At 41.6% G+C, this 23,092-nt stretch overlaps 1 protein-coding gene across 3 annotated transcripts in view; it reads right to left on the bottom strand.

Annotated features, from left to right (window-relative positions):
* NUP93 (nucleoporin 93) overlaps positions 1–23,092 on the bottom strand; it is a 92,472-nt gene that overhangs the window by 59,965 nt on the left and 9,415 nt on the right. For all 3 annotated transcript variants that reach the window (XM_081030496.1, XM_081030494.1, XM_081030495.1), the window contains exons 2-3: positions 21,925–22,117; positions 11,328–11,445 (exon numbers count right to left, since the gene is read on the bottom strand). In XM_081030496.1, coding sequence (XP_080886622.1) covers positions 11,328–11,445; positions 21,925–22,103 — 297 coding nt within the window. In that variant the 5' untranslated portion in view covers positions 22,104–22,117. The remainder of the gene's footprint in view (positions 1–11,327; positions 11,446–21,924; positions 22,118–23,092) is intronic.

Below are 23,092 nucleotides of genomic sequence, written 5' to 3'. Positions count from 1 at the left end.
CTAACACAGGAGAAACAAAAATATCCTTTCCCCATCATGCCCTCTACTTAGGATTTGGCTCTAACGTGTCATCAATCCTTTTGCTATGCACAACAACAGAAAACTCGTATACACCTTTGACAGCAAGCTGAGTCAGGCACCAAAAACACAAATGTAGGATATTAGCAGAGGCTTTAGGCAAGGGCCCAAAATAAGGCAACGCACGTCAGGGTACCCATTAAAAGAGCCAAACATGAGCAGGTTAGCTAGGTGGAGAAACTAAATTCCACTTCTTTGGGGTCTGCAAATGCAGAAAACACAAGTACCGGGAGCACCTGAGGAAGAGGCCCAGCCCTGGCCAGGCCCCCACAGAACCAGTCTCTCCAGAGGCCCACTACAAACTTACACCTAGACTGTGCTCGCTCTACAGAGCAAGCTTCGGGGGTACCTGCTGCCAGGCTGCAGGAATCATCTAACAGCTATGATTTCACAGCTAATACTTGATGGAAAAAAAGGAGGTACACTCCCATTAGCAATGGCTGCTCGGGCCGTCAGCCAGTCTAAAAGGATGCAGGGAGAGGGACAGAGAAAACGGGACGCAAAGGACAGAAGGACAGCAAGACTCAAAGGAGAAGACAAAAATAACAGACAAAAAGAATGGAAGAAAGGAGGATAGCTGGAAGGAAGGAAGGACACAGGGAGGAAGGGAGGAAGAGTGAACAGAAAGCAAAAAACTGGCAAAAACAAAAACAGAAATCCTGTCCCCCAATCTGCCGTAAACCCTGCCAGTCCAGCCCATCTAGTTTCAAATATGACATTTGTTCCAGTTCGCTACTTTGCATGTGCTTGGACCAATGACCTACTCATACAATATAAACCAGGCTGCAAGGCTCTACTGTGACAAATCTCAAAAAACCCTGAGCCCCTTCACATAAAGGGAATCTGTAAACGATGTCAACGGCAGCAATAAACGTCAAAATCACTTTTCGTTCCAAAGTGAATCTCAGATGGAAAAAATGAAGTTTGTCACTACTCAGTTTATAGTATTACTCTTCTAAGTAGCATTTTTATCCCTACAACTGGTTTTCTTAACCAGCAAACCTTTCACATGGAAATAAATGGAAATGTCTCTTCAAAGAACACAGGTAAGAAATAGGTCTGAGAGGAAGGAAAGGACCAAAACATCAAGAAACTTGACCAGTGGTAAAAGAACTACCTTAGTGTCTCGGCAAAAAAAAAAAAAAAAAAGTGGAATTTACTGAACTAGTCCACCCTTAGGGCTTCCACAGGAAGGCATGATAATATGGATACAGGCCACGATATCAGAAGTATCTGGGTTCAAGTTCAACCTTTGATATTAACTCATCTCTCTATCTGCGTCTCAATTTATTCCCCTTCTAATATAGATGATGGCAACACCCACTCGAACACCGCAGTGAGGAACAAGGCGGTGGTGGGTTAATACACCCACTGCAAAGTGTTACACAAACGGAAGGGTTACTATGCTGTGCTCCTCAAATTTCACATAAAATTCCTGGCTTGTTACCGCTCCCTAAATCTTCCAAATTAGGGCAAAGTCACAGAACTTTCTCGAAAACCATTCTTCCAAATGGTTTGAGGGGGACAGTGAAATGATGTAATGGTTGCTTATGAAATCTGCATGTCTCAGATCCCTTGTCACACATTAGGAAGCTTTTCCATTACAGAATAAAGGAAAAGACCATCTCGTTTTACAGGAATTGACCAATTCTAAACAATGAGAGTCATTTTTATAGTCTATCTCTAACACATGCTTCATGGACTAATTCCTCACCTCTGTTAAAATAAATCTATTTTCCTTGTCATTTCAAACACATGTTCTACAGTCTCAAGTACCAAGTGAAAGAAATGAATACTCCCAAATGGTGGCTGTCTAGCAACTTCGAGGGGCAATACAGCCCTTGAGAAAGAACTACTGAGTCATTTTCCGAGTTCTCTGAATTAAGCATGTCTTACTTTTGTAATTAGGAGGAAAAGTGAATCTTCAATCCTAAAGCCATTCAGTTCTCACACCCTCAAAATCCCAAATTTAATGTTTAACTCCCTCAGCCCTCACTCAAGAGTTAGGAGGTGTCCAGGTTGTGAAAGGAGAGGGTAAAAGTCTGTTACAGACAATGATTCCTTCTCCTCCTACCACTTTGAGTCCAACTCCCTCCGAAAGCAGGACACTGGACCAGCCCCTCAGCTAGATTCTAATTTCCACTTCCTGGTAGGACAGTGGCACCAGGCACACAGACAGCCTTAATCGGGAGTGCTTAACTGGGATCTACTCTAGGCCACCATCGTGCCTTTCTGGTTCCCTGCTTGCTTGAGGTCTTCTTGTCAAGAGTCTGCCATGTCAGCTTGCATTTATGTAAAAGAGCCAGTTAATCCAAAGGGCACCAATTTGTATGACTTCAGGTGTTAACATTTTGTTCAATGTCAACTCCTCACTTCAGTGCTATCCCAGAAGTGACTAATTTTGCTATACAGAAATTATTTTCTATATTCTGGAACACACACAAAATTGAGGGCTTTGTCTGTATCTTTAAAAACCAAACACACATAATACCCTTAGACAGCCGAATCATATTATGAGATACAAGATTTCAACATTCCGGCACACTGCCAGAGCTTAATGGCCAGTCAGACGCTAAGTAAGGAAATGGGTCTGCATTAAACCTACAAATAAGTCAACAATCAATAGTTCAGGATTACAGTAAAAATTTGAAGTGCCCTTTAAATTGCTTCTAGCATCATCCTTCTAACTCAAGCTCAGCTTCAGAAGCAAAACAAAACAATGATCAAGCAAGAACCTCTTTTCAAAGCACAAAGCCTTGGCATTTGAAAACTAAAAGCTGCTCCAGGATTTCATAGAAATCCTTTACAGTGTACCTGTAGGGCAGCAAACCTGAGAAATATTAGGCAGAGCTTTAGACGGTAAATTAAACTGACAGCTCAGAAAACAGAAGACGATGGCAAGAAAAAGCAAGCACCTGGAGATAAACAGATGAAGCAGGCTTGGCCTACCGGTAAAACTCATCTCACCCCCCAAAACAAGCAGGGGTTCATATGAAGGTTTAGAAAGCACGTTCCTGCTTCTCCCCCAATCAACATTATTTTCCTCCTAAGCTGATGCAAACAAGAGCAGTACCCACCACATCTATTCACTGCTTTCTACACTTCAATTTGTTCTAAATGAGCAATCGCGTATATACTTCTTTCTCATCCACTGCCTTCCTCCTTCAAACATGTCCGGCAAATTCACTCCTTCACTAAGATGCTCTTAGTCTACAAATGAAATGTAAAACCTAGGGGGCTAAGAGCACAGTGTGAACTCAAACCAACAGAGGCGAGTTCAAGTCGGGTGCACGGAGCCGCTGTGGGCCTTCGGGTCCTCATCCGGGTCATGGGATCAATGACGGTTCCTAAAAGGATGGGATTAGTACGGTGACTGGACATACTAAACGCTCAGTACATCTTAGCTTCGCCTCCCCGACTTTCGCTGGAATAAAACAGAAGACAGGAACTCAAACCCATCTTTGATGTCATGTTTCACTGCACCAGCAGGGAACACTTAAACGAAACAAGGGAAGGGAGACGGGGAGGGAGAAAACCAGCACGACTCCAAGTGCAACTGAAGGAGTACTAGTCCGAAAAGAGTTGGTGCCCAGCCTGCGACAGATAAGGACAAAAACTGAGAATAAACATTTAGAAACTTTATCGCAGTCTAACAGACTAATTTCACGTCTATTGAATTTAATTTTTAAAACGAGGGCTTGTATTTTACATGTCTTTTATTTCATTATTTTTCTTAGTAATTCATTTTTACTGTATTTTATAAAAGTGTCTCTCAGTCTGACATAAAATTAGGGGGCAAAGCTTGTTTGAGAAGCAGTAATTCAGTAAGCAGCGTCAGTAAACACCACCCACCGTCACACTCCTTCAACACGGACACAGCTTGGCCAGTCTGGGGTCTCATCCCACAACCGAGTACTACTGTGGATGCCGTAAGGCTCCCAGGATCCACCGCTCATTTAGAGACTGGGCCTGCGGAGACAGCCTGATGCACTGTGGATGAAAGAACCCCATGAGAGAGGAGAACGTGCTCCCAGATAATCTCACGCCCTGGGATTTGGTAAGCATATTATATCCCTCCGTGGTTGCTTCTACCTGTCCCTAAGATAGTGACAGCATTTTCAAATAGACCAAAAATGTTTTAGAAGAAAAGGAAGGAGTGGAAGAAACTCTCCCCTTATATCCTTTTGCTCACGCCATTCAAAGAAATAAACCAAACCAGGCAGTAATGATAAAAACGAGCCAGTAAACCCATACTCCCGCGCGTGTTCTGCTGACCTAATCCTCCCCTTTGTTTTATAAATTAAACAGCCCAGTCGTCGTCATGAAGATGTTTTCTAAGACAAGGGTTCTTTCCGTACAATTCCTTGGCAGCTGTGTCATGCCCACCCTGCTCAGCAGATCCGGCCGCAGTGCTTCAAGTGCTGCAGTTTTCTGGAAAGCACAGGCAGGGTTTTGCTGATGGCATCGCAGCCTCTCAGCCACTCCAGTGAGAAGTGAGGACTCGCCTTCCGCCCTCCAGGATAATTAAGGTGGCGCGTGCACCGCCGCGGATCACTGCCGGCTGTTCATGCAGAGACCAGCGGCTGCCAGCAACCCGAGCTTGGGGGGCTCACTCAACCTCTCCATATCGGAAGCAAGCATTTGTGAGACAGGAAAATGCTTAAAAAGAAAGCAGTACACACCACGTCTGAGAGCTCTGCAGCAAAAGAAATTCTAAGGCCGAGTCTCGACAGTAGCTGCCCGTCCTACCTCCCAGCTGCTTTTCCTGGTTCCCACCAATGAAACAAACAAAAAGAAGCAAAACCAAGAGTCTCCCCTGTCTGAGCCCCTCTCTCGGTTCTTTCATAGAACGGGGATTTTTAGTGAAGATGGTGGGAACCCAGGTTCCACATTTTGTAACTGAGAAGCCACACTTTGCAATCACCACCAGTGGAAGGAGCCGTACATCAGGCTACAAGCCTAAGAAGCTTAGGATCGAACATTCCCAAACAGAAATAAGAGATCACAGGGTGCTGTGGCAAGCAGCTCGAAGTGCTTCCAGGGTCAAGGGCTGCCGTCTGAGAATGACAGGCTGGTGTACAGTAATGCATTCAAGGAGGTTTTAACCCATTTAAGTCAAGCTGTGCCCATTCCTGGTTGCTACAACCAAGCAACTGAAAGATACCAGACTGAAAATGATGACGTCTGGTCCCCGTGCCCAGCGTGCTGGGGCATCAACAGATACCAGCAGGTTAAGAGACACCTTGTGAAGGAGGGAGGATGACTGAACTCCAGGTCCAAGGCAGAGGCCTGGCCAGTAGTTGAAGTGCTCTACTAAACTGTTAAAGATTTTAGCCCTGGGCTTCTCCCAGAAAACTTACAGTCCAAATTCTTTACATGGTAACTGATGCTCCCTTGCTCACAACGGCGTATTAAGAAACCTCTGAGAAGACAAAGCAGCCTGTCATTTCCTGTTTGTTCCAAATGCATTCAGCATCCTTCCCTCGCTTGCTGTGAGAGCCCTGCATTCAGGAGTAGATGTGAATGGACAAGTCAAAAGGTTGAAATGGTATATGTCCTTGGCTCCCATAAAAGCAGTTGTTCACATTTTCCACAGAGGATGCCTTAACACCCATCTTTATTTCAAAGTGAACCATTTTTAATTCCACTCACAGGAGACTTTAATGTAATTGCATACTTTGCCACCAGACTACAGGGCCTACTTTTTCCCTTATCACAAACAGGCAGAAAAATTAAATCATTTCAGTACCTACCAAAATAATCAGCATTTGACTACTTAATTAAAGAGGCCGGATGGCATATTAACGTGCCTCCTCTGTGAAGACAGCACTTTTTTCTTTTTTATTTGTTTACTGCTTTGTATCAGCTCTGAGATTTTACACTGGGTCAGGGTTTAATGACAAGGAACAGCAAGTATGTTTATTAAGCAGGAGTCTGTGGACACTGCAGTGTTCACACAGGAGACACCGCCTGGCACAACTGCCATTCTGAGCAAGAATGCAGGGCACAGGGAGGTGTGTCTCTTCCACACGCAGTTCAGCAACCACAGTGGAATCCTGGCCTACAATGCACCTGGTGTTTGTTCCAGGAAAGGGCTTCGCTTTGACCAGGTTTGAATCCAGCTCTCACTGGATCCATTGGCTAGTGGTCCCAGGAGCGTTAACGATAGATTGTTTTAAGTCCATGATAGGCAGCTGTTATAAGCTGGGAAAGGGCAAGATTCAAGTATCCATTAAATTCCTCTAAAAACTCAAAAGAAAGGTTACCATGAACTTCCCACTGACTTTTAGGGGCAAGAGGAACATAACAAACGAGGTCAGTAAACGACTGCTTACCTAAAGACCATCACACTGTTAGATTCCATGCAACAGTCTCTTATATTCTCGTATATGAAAACGTTTAAAGAGCGAAGTCTTATTCCTTCAGAGTCCATCATTTCAAACTATCTAATAATCTGTTTGGTCTGAACCATCATTATGTGCAGAAACGCCTCCTCAAACATATTAAGAGCAGAAACGATAAGGAAGATAGGTATGTTTTGCCTACTTAATTAAACCATTTCTCATAATTGTTATACAAATTATCAGTATGCAAATAGGTGCGACTCTTATGAATGAACCTCATCTCTGCCTTACATTTACTTAAGCAGCTCTGGTAAGACCTCTCCTCGGTAAACAGGCTTAGCAGGTTCAATTTCTAGAAACAGATGAAAACGACAACTTCATTTCTTTAAAAATAATCCCAGAATTATGATATTGTTCATCCATTCAGAATGCACTTTACCCTCAACTGATTCAAGAAAGGAAAAGCTTATTGCACTTTTTCCTCAATATTAATTATTTTGCCAGTAATATTCCAGAAGAGCTGCTATTAGCACACTAATCGTTGCAGTTAAGTCTGACCCGCGCTTTCCAACAAACTGCGACAGGATTTCTGAAACCAATTCCCCACCAAGAACTTGCCGGTACTATAAACACACAATCAGCAAACACAACTGCTTTTCCTCTTAGCTGTTATATATAGTAGTTGCATTTAAGCAGCAGTATCTTAATTCCGAAGATATAAAGTTAAAAGATAAACCATAAAAATAACACTTTATGTAACAATAGGGTTAGGCAGTGATTCACTTTCATACTTATCAAAGCCATTTAGTTTCTTCGGATTATTTAAAAGATAAGCTAAGAGTGGTTTGAGCATAGTCTACATTTGCAAGCCAAGGTCAGAAAAAGGAAGGAAATAATGAATATTTTATTATAGACAAAGTATGGTAAGCAAAACAAGTTTTTAAAGTCAATTATTACTGCTCCATTAGTCTTATATGTGATAGATCAGTTTCCCTGACTTTAATTGTTTTCTTATAGTTATTTTAAGACTTCTTTTTCTCTTGACTCATACAGGACAGGTTTCCATGTGGAAATTTAGGCAGATTATGAATACCTTCAGTATAAGGTTTTCTTTTTTTTAGAAAGAGCTAAATTTTGACTTATCTAAGATTTGAATTGGCTGCTAAATCAATTCCAGCAACATATTCTAAATTCGTTTACTTCATGGAGAAACATTCAGAAAGTTTTGTTTTCTTCTTAAGCAGTAAAGCCAACATACTAAATTTAGAGGCCAAGGGGAAGAGAGATCTGAGAAGACTATTAAGGGGATGGCATCTCAGGTGCTACTCCATGCTAAAAGAAGGTGAGCAAAGGCCTAACGTATAAAAGAAAAAAGGGAAAAGGTTAGGCAACCTGGTTGGCTGAAGTAGAAATACAAACACACAGCTCCTCCTACCTTAGGAAAGTATCATAATTTAATACCTAAAAACTAGGTATTTAATACTTTTTAAAAAGCAGGCTTTTTCGAGTTAAAAACTGTCTCTACAGAAATCTCTCAAACACATTACCAAGTGTTAACCTGTTTGGAGAGAGTATGTGGTCACAAACCAAGGAATGCTAGGAGCCAGCAGAATCTGGAAGGAGGATTCTCCCCTAGAGCCTTCAGAGACAGCATGATGCCGCCCACACTGTAAATTCAAAACTCGGGCCTCCACAACTGTGAGAGAATACATTTATAATGTTTCAGGTCACTAAGTTTGTGGTAATTTGTTATGGCAGTCTTAGGACTCTAATGCAGTTAGTACAGTAATAATATTATCATATTTTAATCTAATGCCATTTGGAAATCTTATGGCCTGATGCTGAGAAACTGCAGCTCCCATTTTTACGGCCAACTCAGGCAATTTCTGCACTGACTTGTTGAAATATACACGTAATCTAGCGAAAAAGCCCAGACTAGAACTGAACTGTGTAAATTTGCACTTTAATACTATACAGTGCACAGCATCCATGGTACATTAGGTCTGTTCAGATCATAATAAAGATGTGCAATCTGCCCCCAGTAGTGTTTTCCAAAGACAGAAGTGAGCAAGTAGATCTCCGGGAGCCGACCTGTACTGGCACGCACAGTGAAGTGAATTAGACCAGAGCAGCCCAGTAATTTTGGTCCCACATCTTGGTCATAGTTATTGCCCATTACCTCTTTTATACAAATGTGTAGGCCTTCTTTATAAACATTCCCGAAAAATACAATCAATAAACATTAAAAAAAGTTCTACTAGCATCAGCTATACATATATCTAAGTGGGTTTTTAAAGAATATGTTACCTTTGCTGGCCATAGCAATCTTTTAAAAATGTATTCTCAACACCTGCCAACATCATTGACTGTGACAAACAACAAAACAGTCACAACAAAAAGCTCATATTAATTCCAAGGTGCATTAGCCACAAAAGGAAATATAATCTACATTCACCAAACACAAAAGGACTATACATGCATCTATATACATACCTATACATGGGAAAATGCCTTTTCGAGCTAATAAGTAATGCCAACAATGGGTGGTACAAAGTCTTAGACAACATCTGTCAAAGGATCCTTCAGCATTTCCTTCAGATACAAATTCATTCTGACTGATACTCGGCACAGGATTAGGGTGCATTCTCATCTCAAAAACTGCACTGGTTGGAAAGTTCATACACAAAATCCCATCAGATTTGTGGTATTTGAATTTTATCTCAATACAACTATTTATTGAGAAAAAATGCCCACCAAAAAGTTTATCTGGCTTTTCTAAAACAATCAACTGAACACGTCCAAGTTAACCCTTTTGGAAAGAATTAAAAGGAGAACCACTCCACACTAAGGATGAAAACTGGGCTGGCTCTTACACCTGACTACTGAATCAGGCAGGGACCTGACACTGTGTGTACAGGAGGTGTAAGCATAGGTCAGTTGACCCACACAGCACCACTTACAACTTCCAGTCCTTACTAGTAACTGGAGCCACCTCACATCAAGCCAAAGCCTCAGTCCTTTGAAAGTGAAGTTTATGCTTTAAGCCTTTTCTGGCAAGAAGATGAAGTCAACAGAGGACTTACTTTGCAACTAGTAAGTCTTAAATCTTTACTTCAGGTCTACATGATCAATTCCCAATCCATCGAAAACTACCTTGGATTGGACATTTTGCATTCTGAAGCTATTCTGGAAAAGTGCAAAACTGAGTGATAAAAATTTGAAACGGAAGCATCCTTCCTCTCAAAGATTTCCCAGGGGTGCAGGACCAAAATTCTTAGCCATGCTCTTTCCAAATCAAGAAAGTAAGTCTCCTTAATGAGACTGAGCATGCATTGCTAGGAGACCATCTAATGGGGGTGTTGAAGGAAAGTGTGCACGCATTAAGTAGAAGGTTAGAATGAATGATCATTATACATTTATAAACCTGTCATTAATATCTCTCAAAGCAAAAAATGGAGTACCACATCAGTGGGAATTAATTAATAAAAGAATATCACTAAATGTGGCTGAGTATTCCAAATATGTATTCCAAACATGACAAAGAAAAATTTTAAAGCAGTTAGTTTTTAAAATAAACAACCTGTTTGGTATTTTAAACATTAAAAACACTGAAACAAACAAAAACCTTTCAGCAAGTGCCATTTCTTTCCATACTATTAGGGAAAGATAATCACCAAAATATGTGGGGATTATTCCAATTATTTGAGCTACATCTCATTTACCCACGTCATCCCTGTTATAAGTATATGTTTATAGAGCACTAAGCAGTTGAAATAGAAGGGTGGGGGAAAGCTAACACTTAAAAAAAAAAAAGTTAAGTGACAAGTGTACATGCCATTTTAAGATTACATGGAAATGAGAAGCCATCTGTAAAGTGACAGGCAAATATGATTTAGTGTATAAACCTGTACAAAAATTGGATTTCTGTACTCTGAGAACATATTAATAACAGGAAAAATAATGAATATCTATAGTTATTCAATTCTCAACTCAAAGTGTAGGGTTTAGATTTCTGAATTGGAATAAATGCAGAATTGTGGCCATTATGTGGATAAAAACGCTTCTTGGGGAGAGTAATAGGGTAGAGTGTATTAATTCCAAATAATAACACAATTAGTAACCATCTGTACTAGGATTTGCCTTTGTAGGACCTGCATCCTTTAGTTTAAAGGTAAATCGGTAATAAAAACAGTACCCCACTGTCCCTTTACTCTAACACAAATGCAGTGTTCCAATTCCTCAAAACTAAATGAATCACAAGTTTTTTCCTTAACAATTTTCAGAACCCAAACACACATACAGACACACACCCCAATCAGGTTCTGATTAGATTAAAATAGCAATCAATTGTGCTGGTGGCATGTTAGATTAAATGAGACTGGAGTGCTCTATTAGACCATTTCCTGGTGCCACTAATGTAGCCAAACACTTCCTAGAAATCGACGAGTAGATTTTAGTAAACAGTACTCTAAGTTCTCCCCAGCTCTTTGCCAACCAATACAAGCAAGATGTAGAAAAGAAATGTGTAAGACGAATAGTAAAATTATTTGAAATCTAGCAAAGAAAGCAAGAAAAACTTAGAAATAATGTGTCTCTGTGCCTTGGATTAAGCCCAAAGAAGGAAAAGAAATCTGTTCTCATAATTAATTATAATAATCTCCAAGTGCAGGTCGGAATTGCTTTCTTCAACTCAGCCTCAGAGAACTCTGAAAGTAACCCAATGTTCCCCCGATACACGTCCAAAGCTGAGTCTCCCATTCTCTTCATATCAGAGGAAGAAGGGAATTAACAAAAAATCTGGAACTCCTAAATCAGCTGGTCAAACAAAGGCCAGGGACTTCAGCCTGGGTTGTATACTCACTCAGGGTTCCACTTACACCGGTCCTGACACCTGGCAGCCCTTACCTGAATGTCTGTGTCCTTCACGGGCTCAAGAGGCTCAAAGGTGGTGGCTGCACTCAGGCTCTCCAAGCGCTGGGAGATGTGGGAGATGTCAAGTCCCCGAGACCCAAGGAGAACTGACCTATATGAGGAAACAGGGCATGGAGGAAAAAGTAGGATTAGGACACCTAGTAAGCTTCATAAAATACTCGAGAGTGTTTTTTATCCAAAACTTCCTATATACTGCAGAGACACTATTATATGATTGTTTTATACCTTTCCACAAAGGTCTATCATCTGGAATAACAGACACAACACTGCATTTGGTAGTATGAAAGTTCTGATCATGCCTGAATTAAAATGAGGGACTTGTCTAGAATAAACTGATGGTGTATCATTAAATAGGCCAGACTGCTCCAAACATTTTCCAGTAAAGAAAATCACGAGGCAGGTAATATTCTCAACCCCATTTTATAGATGGGGGAACTAAGGTGCAAAGAGGTTAACCAACCTATCCAAAGTTGCAGAGAGCGAGGAAAGAGCAGAACTAGCTCATCCAGCTCCAGAATGAACTCTTAACCACCATCCTATATCTACAGCTTCTGTAAAGACGGATAAACAGTGAGCCACGAAAAGCCAAATGTCATGTACAATACATTTTCAAGTTCCCTCTTTGCTGCCAGGTCCAACAATGCAGGAGGATGTCACCAGACTAACAAATACTTTTGAAGGGAAATGGGAATAATACAGCTGGCTTTAATTCTACTCATCTAGCGCAATGCAACAATGGAAAAGTTAAAAAAAAAAATCACAGATTCTGACTACTATCTACAATACTCTCTGGAAGAAAGAAACTTAGGGGAATTAGATTGTTTGGATTGTCATTTTTGGATTATGATTTAGTACCCCAAAATCCCACTGACAAAATTTGTGTTCCTTCTGAGTAACTTAGAAGCTAGACCACTTGGCAGCACAAGTAACCCTAATATCTATAGCGTGTCTCCTAAAAATTCCAGTCCTGAACAGACTTATTGGAGAAGAAGAAGGACTTCTCGTGTTTATTTCTATTCTAAGTACTTCAGAAATAGATGAGGTGCCCCCAAAGGGCTCCCCCCTGTAGACTTTTGTCTCCCCCACATAGACAGGTCAACTGTGATGCCGTCTCTGGGGCTTCCCCTCCAGGCTACCACGTCAGACCGATAACCTTGCCTTTCTCTCCTAACAATCCTTAATAGCCAACTTCCCAGCCCTGGTTGCACAGGAGAATCACCTTGGCAACTTTCCTCTCGAGGATTCTGCTTAGTGTTGGATGAAGCTTGGAGCTTGGGTATCAGTATAACACCCTCTTTCCTTTTTAAACTTTTTTTATAGCAGCTTTAATGAGATACAATTCACCCTTTTAAAGTGTACGATTCAGTGAGTTTTAACATATTCACAGAGTTGTAAAACCATCACCACAATAAATTTTAGAATATTTTCATTACTCCCGAAAATAAACCCCTTTTATTTTATCAGCAGTCACTCCCCACGTCCCCCAAACCTCCCCACAGCTGGCAACCACTAATCTATTTTTTGCCTCCATAGATTTGCCTATTCTGGACATTTCATAGACGGAATTATATAATATGTAGTTTTTTGTGATGAGCTTCTTTCACTTAGCATACTGGTTTCAAGGTTCATTCATGTTGTAACATGTATCAATACTTCATTTCTTTTTATTATTGAATAGTATTCAATTTTATGGATATGCCACATTTTTTACTTACGAATGTATCCATTCATCAGTTGAGAGACATCTAGGTTGTTTCCATTTTGGGGCTCTGATGAAAAATGCTGCCATGAATATTCATGTACAAGTTTTGTGTGAAAAGATGTTTTCGTTTCTCTTGGGTATATACCTAAGAGTGGAACTGCTAGATCATATAGTAACTCTGTTTAGCTTTTGAAAAATTGCCAGACTGTTTTTTAAAGCAACTATACCATTTACATTCCCACAAGCAATGTCTCAGGGCTCTCATTTTTTCCATACCCTCACCAATACTTGTTATTACCTTTGTTGACCATCTCAGTAAGTCCAACTTTTTAGGCTATTAATATTACAGAAAAAAAATTAAATACAAAAATAAAAATAGTCAACCTCCTTGTACCCATCACCCAACCTTAACACTCAGCATGCCGCAGCCAACCCTGTTCCATCTACAGCCTCACCTACTTTCCTCTCCACCACCCAGATTATTTTGACACACATCCAAGATATTCCCCAATTAATTCATAACTTTAAATTTTGTGTTTGTTTGAATGGGATACAAATAAGGTCTCTACTTGTGAATGATGGATGTGTCTCCTAAATTTCTTTTAATGTAAGGTTGCCCATCTATCTCATTTTTTTTTCCTGTACAATTTTTGTTGCAGACTCTGGATTATTTGTCCTGTAGAGCAGTGCTACTCGAAATTGAAATATGCATGTGAATCACCTGGGCAGGTTAAAATGAAGATTCTGACTCAGTAGGTCTGGGATGGAGCCTGAGACTCTCCATTTTTAAAAAACTCACAGTTGATGTTTCTGATCCATGGACTACACTCAAGGTAGCAAGGATGCCGTTTCCCACAGAACAGGTTTTACTGACTGCATCTCCCGTGATGCCATTTAACATGTTCCTTTGGTCTCTATATTTCCTGTAAATTGAAAGCAAACTCTAGCTATTGGATCAGATTTAGGTGGCATTATTTTTTTGGTTAGATTACTTCAGACTTTCAACAAAAGGTATGTAATGTCTGGCTGTCTTTTTTTGGAATGGTAGGAGACATTGATGATCATTGCTTAGATTTATTATTAATTCCTTAGAGGCTGCAAAATGGTAGTAAGAATATGTCATCTCATCTTTGCCCAGCAGAGACCTTTTCAAGTTGGTTTCTGAGTCCTTTTGACACGACTCACTTCCTTGTTATCTGGTATGACAAGATGTTTCACGTGCATCTTACACAGACCTACCCCAGACCTGGAATCAGCCAACTCTCCAAAGAGCCCATTGCTTTTATTAAGAAATCAATGTCGGGGATCAAATATATGGTGATGGAAGGAGAACTGACTCTGGATGGTGAACACACAATGGGATTTATAGATGATGTAATACAGAATTGTACACCTGAAATCTATGTAAATTTACTAACAATTGTCACCCCAATAAATTTAATAAAATAAAAAAAATCCAAAAAAAAAAAGAAAAGAAATCAATGTCAGAGACCACTATCTGGGCGCTGGGATTGCTCACTGCTGCACTGCTTCTAGGCCTTTTCAATAGGCAGGGCTAGAAATGGAGTTTGTACTTTTGTTTCCATTTTCTTCAGATAAATTACATCATGAGTTTATATTGATACTTCCACTTCAAAACTTAAAACACAAGGTATTGGGGCCCGCCCTGGTGGCTCGGGCAGTTGGAGCTCCATGCTCCTAACTCCGAAGGCTGCCAGTTCGATTCCCACATGGGTCAGTGGGCTCTCAACCACAAGGTTGCCAGTTCAACTCCTCGACTCCCGCAAGGGAAGGTGGGCTGTGCCCCCTGCAACTAGCAACAGGACCTGGAGCTGAGCTACGTCCTCCACAACTAAGCCTGAAAGGACAACAACTTGAAGCTGAACGGCACCCTCCACAACTAAGATTGAAAGGACAACAACTTGACTTGGAAAAAAGTCCTGGAAGTACACACCGTTCCTCAATAAAAGTCCTGTTCCCCTTCCTCAATAAAATCTTTAAAAAAAGGAAAACACCATCACCACCACAAGGTTTTGGATTAACTTCATAGATTTTTTTCCATCTGCATCCCCTTTCTCTAGGTGTCAGCATCACCGCCGTAACCACGCATTTGCTCTCTCCCAGACTACACACACAACAGTCTGAAAACAGCAGTAACAACCCAATACGACTACTAAAGACAGACTAAGATATTACTTGGAACTGTTCCTCTCTGTGTGGTTATGTCACCAACTGGATAAGCATTTATTTTCCCTTTTTAGGAATTCTTGTTTTTTGAAATCGAATTTTGTTTTATGATTATGTAAAATATTTACACAATTCCAAAATTAAATTTATATAAAAAATAAAAGTCCTGTCTTCTCTATTTTATTCCCTCCCTTTTCCTATAGGTAACCTTGTGTTTGTTTACCTTTTGTATTAATCAGCCTTGTTATTTTCTGGATTTGGTGCTTAGGCCTCTGGGACATTGCTGACACTGGAGGGACTGCCCCGCCCAGGGTTAGCTAATTCCTGGAGGACTTCCAGCACAAACTTCATATGCAAACCAATCAATCCAGAGCCCATACCCGAACCCCCTCCTTTGTTGGCCCATTATCCTCTGCCCTAGTGGTTCCATGGCTCGGTAGCAGACAACTACAGACAGCCATATACTTGCACCTGCTGACGTTATTCCAATCAGCCAATCCTAAGCCTGCTTTCCCTGCCCTGCCTTGCCCTCCAGCAGAAACCACAATACAGGCTCTTGCCCACGTTTCCCTTTTGCTCCCTCTGCCTCCTGACTGAGCCCAGTGCATCCCCTGTGGCCCTGCATGGCATGCCCTGCCTCCTGTTTCTAGAACGCTGAGTAGAAACCTCTTCCTTCCTGATATTCATTTCCATGTCTGCATTTCCTACCATACCTGATTAGGGCAAATCCCACGTACTTTTTAAACACCTTCCTTTTTTATCAGCAGATACGTAAAGACATTTTAAACAGCTTTGCTGAGATACAATTCACATACTATACAATCAGCCCACTAAAGAGTTTAATTCAGTGGTTTTAATCTATTCATAGAGTTGTGCAATCAATTTTAGGACATTTTCTTCACCCCAAAAAGAAACCCCCTACCCTACCTGTAAGCAGTCACACTCCATGTCCCCCAATCCACCCACTCCCGAGGCAATCACTAATCTACTTTCTATCTCTATAGATTTGCCTGTTCTAGACACTGCACAAAAATGGAACTATACAATATGTTGTCTTTTGTGACAGGCTTCTTTTACTTAGCATGTTTTCAAGGTTCACCCATGTTGACGCATTATTAGCAGTTCATTCTTTTTTATTGCCAAATAGTATTCCATTACATGGATATGCCACTTTATTTCTTTTTTAATTTTTATTGGGGAGTATTGGGGAACAGTGTGTTTTTCTAAGGCCCAACAGCTCCAGCTCGCTGTCCTTCAATCTAGTTGTGGAGGGCGCAGCTCTGCGCCAAGTCCAGCTGCCGTTATATTTAGTTGCAGGGGGCGCAGCCCACCATCCATGCGGGACTTGAACCGGCAACCCTGTCGACAGCTTGCACTCTAACCAACTGAGCCATCCGGCCGCTCCTCCAGAAGCTTCAGCAGCAGCTTGTTGTCTTCAATCTAGTTGTGGAGGGCACAGCTCTAACCAACTGAGCCATCCAGCCTCCCAGGATATGCCACATTTTATCACTTCATCAGTTGATGGGCATTTGTGTTGTTTCCACTTTTTGGTTATTATGAATAATGCTGCTAAGAACATTTGTGTGCAACTTTCTGTGTGGATAATTGTCTTCATTTCTTGTGGGTATACACATAGGAGTGGAATTGCTCAGTTGTATGGTAATTCTGTATTTAACCTTTTGAGGAATTGCTGGATTGTCTTCTAAAGTTGCTACACCACTTTACATCCCACCAACAGTATATGACTTTCCATTTTTTTCCAATTCTCATCAACACTTGTTATTATAGCCATCCTAGTGTGTGTGAAGTGGTATATTATTGTGGTTTTGATTCATATTTCCCTGATGGCTAGCAATGTTGAGCATCTTTTCACTTGCCAATTGGACACTTATGTATCTTCTCTGGAGAAATGTCTATTCATATCTTGTGCTCATTTTTAAATTGGGTTGTCTTTTTGTTATTGAGTTGTAAGAGTTTTTTACATATTCTGGATACAAGTCCCTTCTTAGATACGTAATTTGCAAATATTTTCTCCCATTCCGTGAGTTATTTTCTCACTTTCTTGACGGTGTCCTTTGAAGCACCAAAGTTTTTAATTTTGTTGACGTTCAACTTACCGATTTTTTATTGTCACTTATGCTTTTGGTTTCATATCTCACAAGGCTCAGAAGATTTATACTTGTCCCTACCAGTATGTTTTCTTCCAAGTTTTAAAGTTTTAGCTCTTACATTTAGGTCTGTATTACATTTAGAATTAAAGTGTCCAATTTCATTCTTTTGCATATCCAGTTATCTTAGCACCAATTGTTGAAAAGACACTGAATGGTCTTGGTATGCTTGCTGAAAATCAGTTGATCACAGACACGTGGGTTTATTTCTGGACTCTTAAGTCTACTCAAGTAATCTACTCGTGTATGTCTATCCTTATGCCAATACCACAGTCCCAATTACTGTAGCTTTGTAACAAGTTTTGAAATTGGAGGTCTGAGTCTTCCAACTTTCTTCTACTTTCTGAAGACTGTTTCGGCCATTCTAGGTCTCTTGTTTTTCCATATAGATTTTAGGATCAACCTGTCAATTTCTGCAAAAAAGCCACTTGGGGTTTTTACAGGGATTGCACTGAATCTATAGATCAATTTGGGGAGTATTAACATCTTAATGATACTAAGTCGTCCACTTTGGGTAGTGAGCACACAATGGAGTAAACAGATGTTACATTATAAAGTTGTATACCTGAAATTTACATAATGTTATTAACGAATGTTATCCCAGTAAATCTAATGAAAAATATTAAGTCTTCTGATTTCATGAACACTAGATGTCTTTCACCTGCTTTCTTAAATAAATAAGAGTACTATACACCTCTCTCCACCTTGCATTTTTCATGCACTGTACAGTCCAACTTAACAGTATGTCCCGATGTCACTCCATCCTAGTGTATGTTCTCATTCCTGTGCTCCTGAAAAATACTCCACTGTACAGGTGTACCATATCTATTCAACCAGTCCCCGTATTGATGGATGTTGGAGTTGTTTCCAAATTTTACTATCACAAATAAGGCTGCAATGAATATCCTTGTGCACACATCTTTTCATACTTTTTCCAGTGTATCTTTGGGACAGATCCCCGGAAGTAGGATTGCTGGGTTAAGGGAAAATTTGCTAGATATTGCCAAATTCTATCCCATAGATGCTCCATCTCCACCAACGATACATGAGAATGTACCCAGTGCTCAAGTGATTTTAAGGTGTGCCAGTGTTGAGAACCTTGAAATTTAAAAACTGGCTATTAGAAGTATTAAAAGAGAAAGCTCATTAAGTGGGCGGAGCCTGTAGGAACTGTGCAGTGCATACGCAGAAGCCCTGATGGAAGGAGTCAGAGGGAGGATTAATGAAGGAGGCAGGGAGTCGAGCGTAGGGATGGTTTTACAAATAAAGGCTGTACCAGAAACTTTCAGCTTCTAAGGATGGACAAACCCAGAGGTTCCCTGCCCTCTGCCCCAATTTCCATAAGCCAGGCAGCTTCTCCTGAGCGAAAAGCCAGAGAGGCTGGAGTGAAACGCTCCAGTCCTAGGAGAGCAGGAGGGCAACAGCTGTTCTCGGTCCACATGGGGAGCAGAAAAAAGGCAGGGAACCTGCATTCAAGTCCTACCTGTCACTTACTGCCTGAAAGTCTGAGACACATCACTTTTCCAAGCTTCATTGTTCTCCTGTGTTAAATGGGGACCAAAATCCCTGGCCGTCCCACTTCTCAGGCCTGTGAAGACCAGTCAGGAGAACGCCTGTGACAACCCTTTAGGAACTAAAAAGTGCTATATGAATGTGAGGGATTCTTACTGACCAAGCTGGATTTGAAGTCTGAATTGGTCACTTGCTATCTGACTCTCCTCAATTATAGAACGGAGGTGTCAACACTTATTTCACAGCGTTATTTTAAGAAGGAATTATATAACGCATGTAAAGTGGTTGGCACAGTGCCTGACTGATATTAAGTGCTTAAAAAGGTAGCTTAGTAGTATGGTCATTAAGTGAAGTTATAATTTGCTGTGCAATTTCGGGCAAATAAATAACTTTGAATACGCTTTGCATGAACATGGATAAAAGTGTGAAAGAATAAGCAAATTAAAAACACTGGTTACCTTGGAATGTACAGTTAGGGAGAAAGATTGCTGGCTTTTTCTCTATATACTTCTAGGTTGTTTGGCTTCTGAATTTGAACGGAAAAAATCCAATGAGGCATCTCCGATGCGAGAAGAGAGGGATACAACTGACAACAGATATCCAGGGAGGGCTTCACAGCTACTGATAATATTCTATGTCTTAACTGTGCAATGTTCACATGGGTATTCATTCATTCTACTATTATTTACACCAGGAGTCAGCAAAAGTATGCTGTAAAAAGCTGACGGTAAATATCTCAGGCTTCGCAGGCCATCGAGTCTCTGTCGTAACTATTCCCCTCTGCTGCTGCAGCACAAAAGCAGTACAGACAATACATAAACACGTGTGGGTGTGTTCCAATGAAATTTTAACAGGCAGCCACTGTCTGGCTCATGGGCCGTCGTCTGTCAACTCCTAATGTACACCTTTATATATGTTGTGCATATTCTACTTCATGCCTGAAGAAATTTAGCAATTTAAAAACATTAAATACACAAGTAAAAAGCTATCAAATCTGTTCCCTAAAATGTCCAACAAAGTATATTTAAACAAATGAATCCAGCACAGAACAATTAAATCTTAAACCTATAACCTAAAACCTTAAAGACAGAATTGTCTTTCAAAATGTATTTCATGTAAGAAAAATTTTCCTACTCAGTTCTCTACCCTCATCCTGTACTAAAATACTGACACTATGCCTCTGCCCATCAAGATGGAAAAATACAGTCATCAGCCCCTTGGTTTCTTTTAAGGCACTTGCCCCACCCTCTATCCATTCTTTCAATGTTCAACTTCCTCCTCCCTAAAATAATGAATTTAAGGCAGAAAGAGATGAGGAAGAATGGAAATTTACAAGACAGCATGACTGATAATTGCTACCAAGAAAACATTTTCCCTTTTCGCTCTTAATGGGCTGCAAAGCTGATTAAATTATAACTACAGCAACTCAGCTGGCATGACGGGCCTCCCGCTCCAGCAGCATCCTTGCACACAAGCACGAGCCTGCGTGCTCAAGACAAGGGGGAACTGCAGGCCGCCAGGAGCAGCAGTAAGGAGCCTGCAGGAGGGCAAGTCAGCAGGAATGGCTACAGGCTGGCTGGGGAGCTGGGGAACAGTGCAGGGGAGAGGCTGGCTGCAGGGCTGGATAGCTGAAAATCCCTGCCAGGGTTCCTCTGACTTGCCTTCACCAACACCAACAGAACCAAAACTAACTAGCACTATTTTTAAAAATAAACTTCTGGGGAGGCCGACAGAAGAATTTCTACAACATACTGACTGACTCAGAAGGAGCAGCCAAAACATTCAGCTCTCAAGATGAGTTAGAAAAAGAATGTTGCCCTTATACTCACTCCTGTGACATTTATTATGCACCCAAAACAATGTACCCACGCTAACACCAGCACTTGGGTGTTTCTCAAGATCAAGGAATGAAGACTGAGCAGACAATTTCCCACACCCCCCACACAGAACCGCAGTGACTCCCCAGGTCCATCAAGGTCACAAGTAGCAGCACCCCTGCACCTTCCCAGGACCCTTCCATCACTAAAGGAGCATGTGCTGGCCTCACTGGGTTTGAACCCTGGCTCACCACTCACCAGCTGTGTGATCTGAGAATGACCTGCCCTCTCCGAGCCTTAGCTGCTCACCTGTAACATGGGGACAACAGTCCTAATATTCGTTGTGCGGATTAAGCACAATCTTAAGTCTAGCCAAGTTTCTGACACATAGTACGTAATCAGTAAATCACACTTCTTACGGAAAGCAGCAAGGTTTGTTTTTCTGCCTCCCAAATTATAAGCCCCTTGAGGGCAAGGACCATGTCTAATTCATGGTTAGAGCCTCAGGATGGCCCAAGCCTGGCACAGTGGAACTTCAAACACGTGTCTATCGAATCAACAGCCCAGTCACTGTTGTGTGGCAGCAGGAGCCACTGGCCAGACGGACAGTTGGTCAGCACTTTTCTCCAGGTGCACTCCCTGGCGGCTCACCCACATCCCTGGGCTGCAATCCACGGGCAAGCTCGGCAGCCTCTGGGGTCACTGACAGAATCACTCCTCACTTGGATGGCTTCTCGTCACTGACTGCTCATCAATTTCTTCCAAAGGTTCCTCAAAACTGCTTACCGCTGAGCGCTCTCTGGCACAGAAGGTAACACTTATCGGTGTGGCCCACACTGACTAATATAGTAGTGGGAACCATTATGACCCAGCTATCGGTGAACCCAAGTAGGAACTGCTGTGAAGGGTTTCCGCGTGCCAAAGCTCTTCCCCCTTTCCCACCCTGATCATCGCTGTCTGTGTATGCCATGCAGTACTCACTGCTTGGTCAGGCACACAGGCTGGAATACTGCGCAGAGAGATAAAGCAAGGCTGCTGACCTGTTTACCATCCCGCTCTGAGTTCCTGAGAATCTGGCTGGTGTCTGTCACACACAGACTGCATCCAAATTCAAGGCAGGAAAGAAGAAACGGATCCTGCCCCCAGCCACCCAGCGCCAACGCTGCCTCCCCACCAGTACTCACGCCTTGACATCTGCTGTCTCCTGGGACGTGCGTGTGAGGGTTCGGGAACGCAGGCGCTCGCCCGCCTGCTGGATCTCCTGTAAGTTCCGTTCCACATGGGGAAGCTCTGAGATGCCCTCGGTCTCGGCGGCAAGCTGTTCCGCTTGCTGAAGGAGCTCACCAAACCCCTCAGTATCCATTGGAGGTACAGATCCTAGATGGGGGAGAAAAAAGAAGAGACCTAAATGAACCGAAACATGGGCTTCTAACACGGCCTGAATCTGTTACAAGCTTAATGAAACACTAGGACTTTTTGTCAACAGACAAGGAGACAGCTCATCAACAAGCAGGATTTGTTCCTGAACATAGCCCAAGAACAGGCCTGACAGAGAAAATGAGTCAGACTGTGAAGGAATAGATCATTTCTGTGCATATCGACAGCCCCATGATTGATTTCTGCCACCAGAACAAATGCAAAGAAATTAAGCCACAGGCCAGAACTCCTGCCTCCTTCCATGGACTCAAAGACAACAGGAAATGGAAGCCATAGTGGCAACCTCAGGGGGACTTAAAGAGCAATCACCCTGCACCTCCTATTTCTCCATCGGTCTTAGTAAAACACGACCACTGCAGAGCGCTGGACAATTTATAAGGTCCTTATCTCATGATTCTCAGCAAGTCTGTGAGACTCCTAAGCAGACAGGAGAAACCACTCCAGTCCACAGAGCTCAATTCTGTGCCCCAAATGCTCTCTGCTACAAAGTGGCTGAACCAAACCAGAAGACAGGTCTTCTGACTAATCCCGTTATTCTCCCGCACCTGCTCCTCCACTAATATAAGACAGTCCCTCTTTAAATCCATGTCCAAGTCTCCATTCACATTTCTTTAACTTACAAGGTTACTGAAAGCAGAGATCCGTGTCTGCTTGTTATGACATTCAGAATTATTAGGCAATTGTTAATATACTCATACCTACTACTTTTAGAAATACCATTGCTACTAATTATACTAGTATAAATAGCAGCTGGCTTCTAGACCATGAATATTAACGAGACCACATGTTTGTCTAACAAATGACCAAGAAAAGCCTTATGAATAGTACTAATATTTAATGAATACTATACATTTATGTATGAATCTTATATATACTGTCCTATCCTTGCATAAGGTTCCTGACCAAGAGAATAAT

Source organism: Rhinolophus hipposideros, assembly GCF_964194185.1.
Source record: "Rhinolophus hipposideros genome assembly, chromosome: 21".
NCBI lineage: Eukaryota > Metazoa > Chordata > Mammalia > Chiroptera > Rhinolophidae > Rhinolophus > Rhinolophus hipposideros.
Note: the sequence above shows the minus strand (reverse complement) of the source record. Positions and strands in the feature narration are given on the sequence as shown.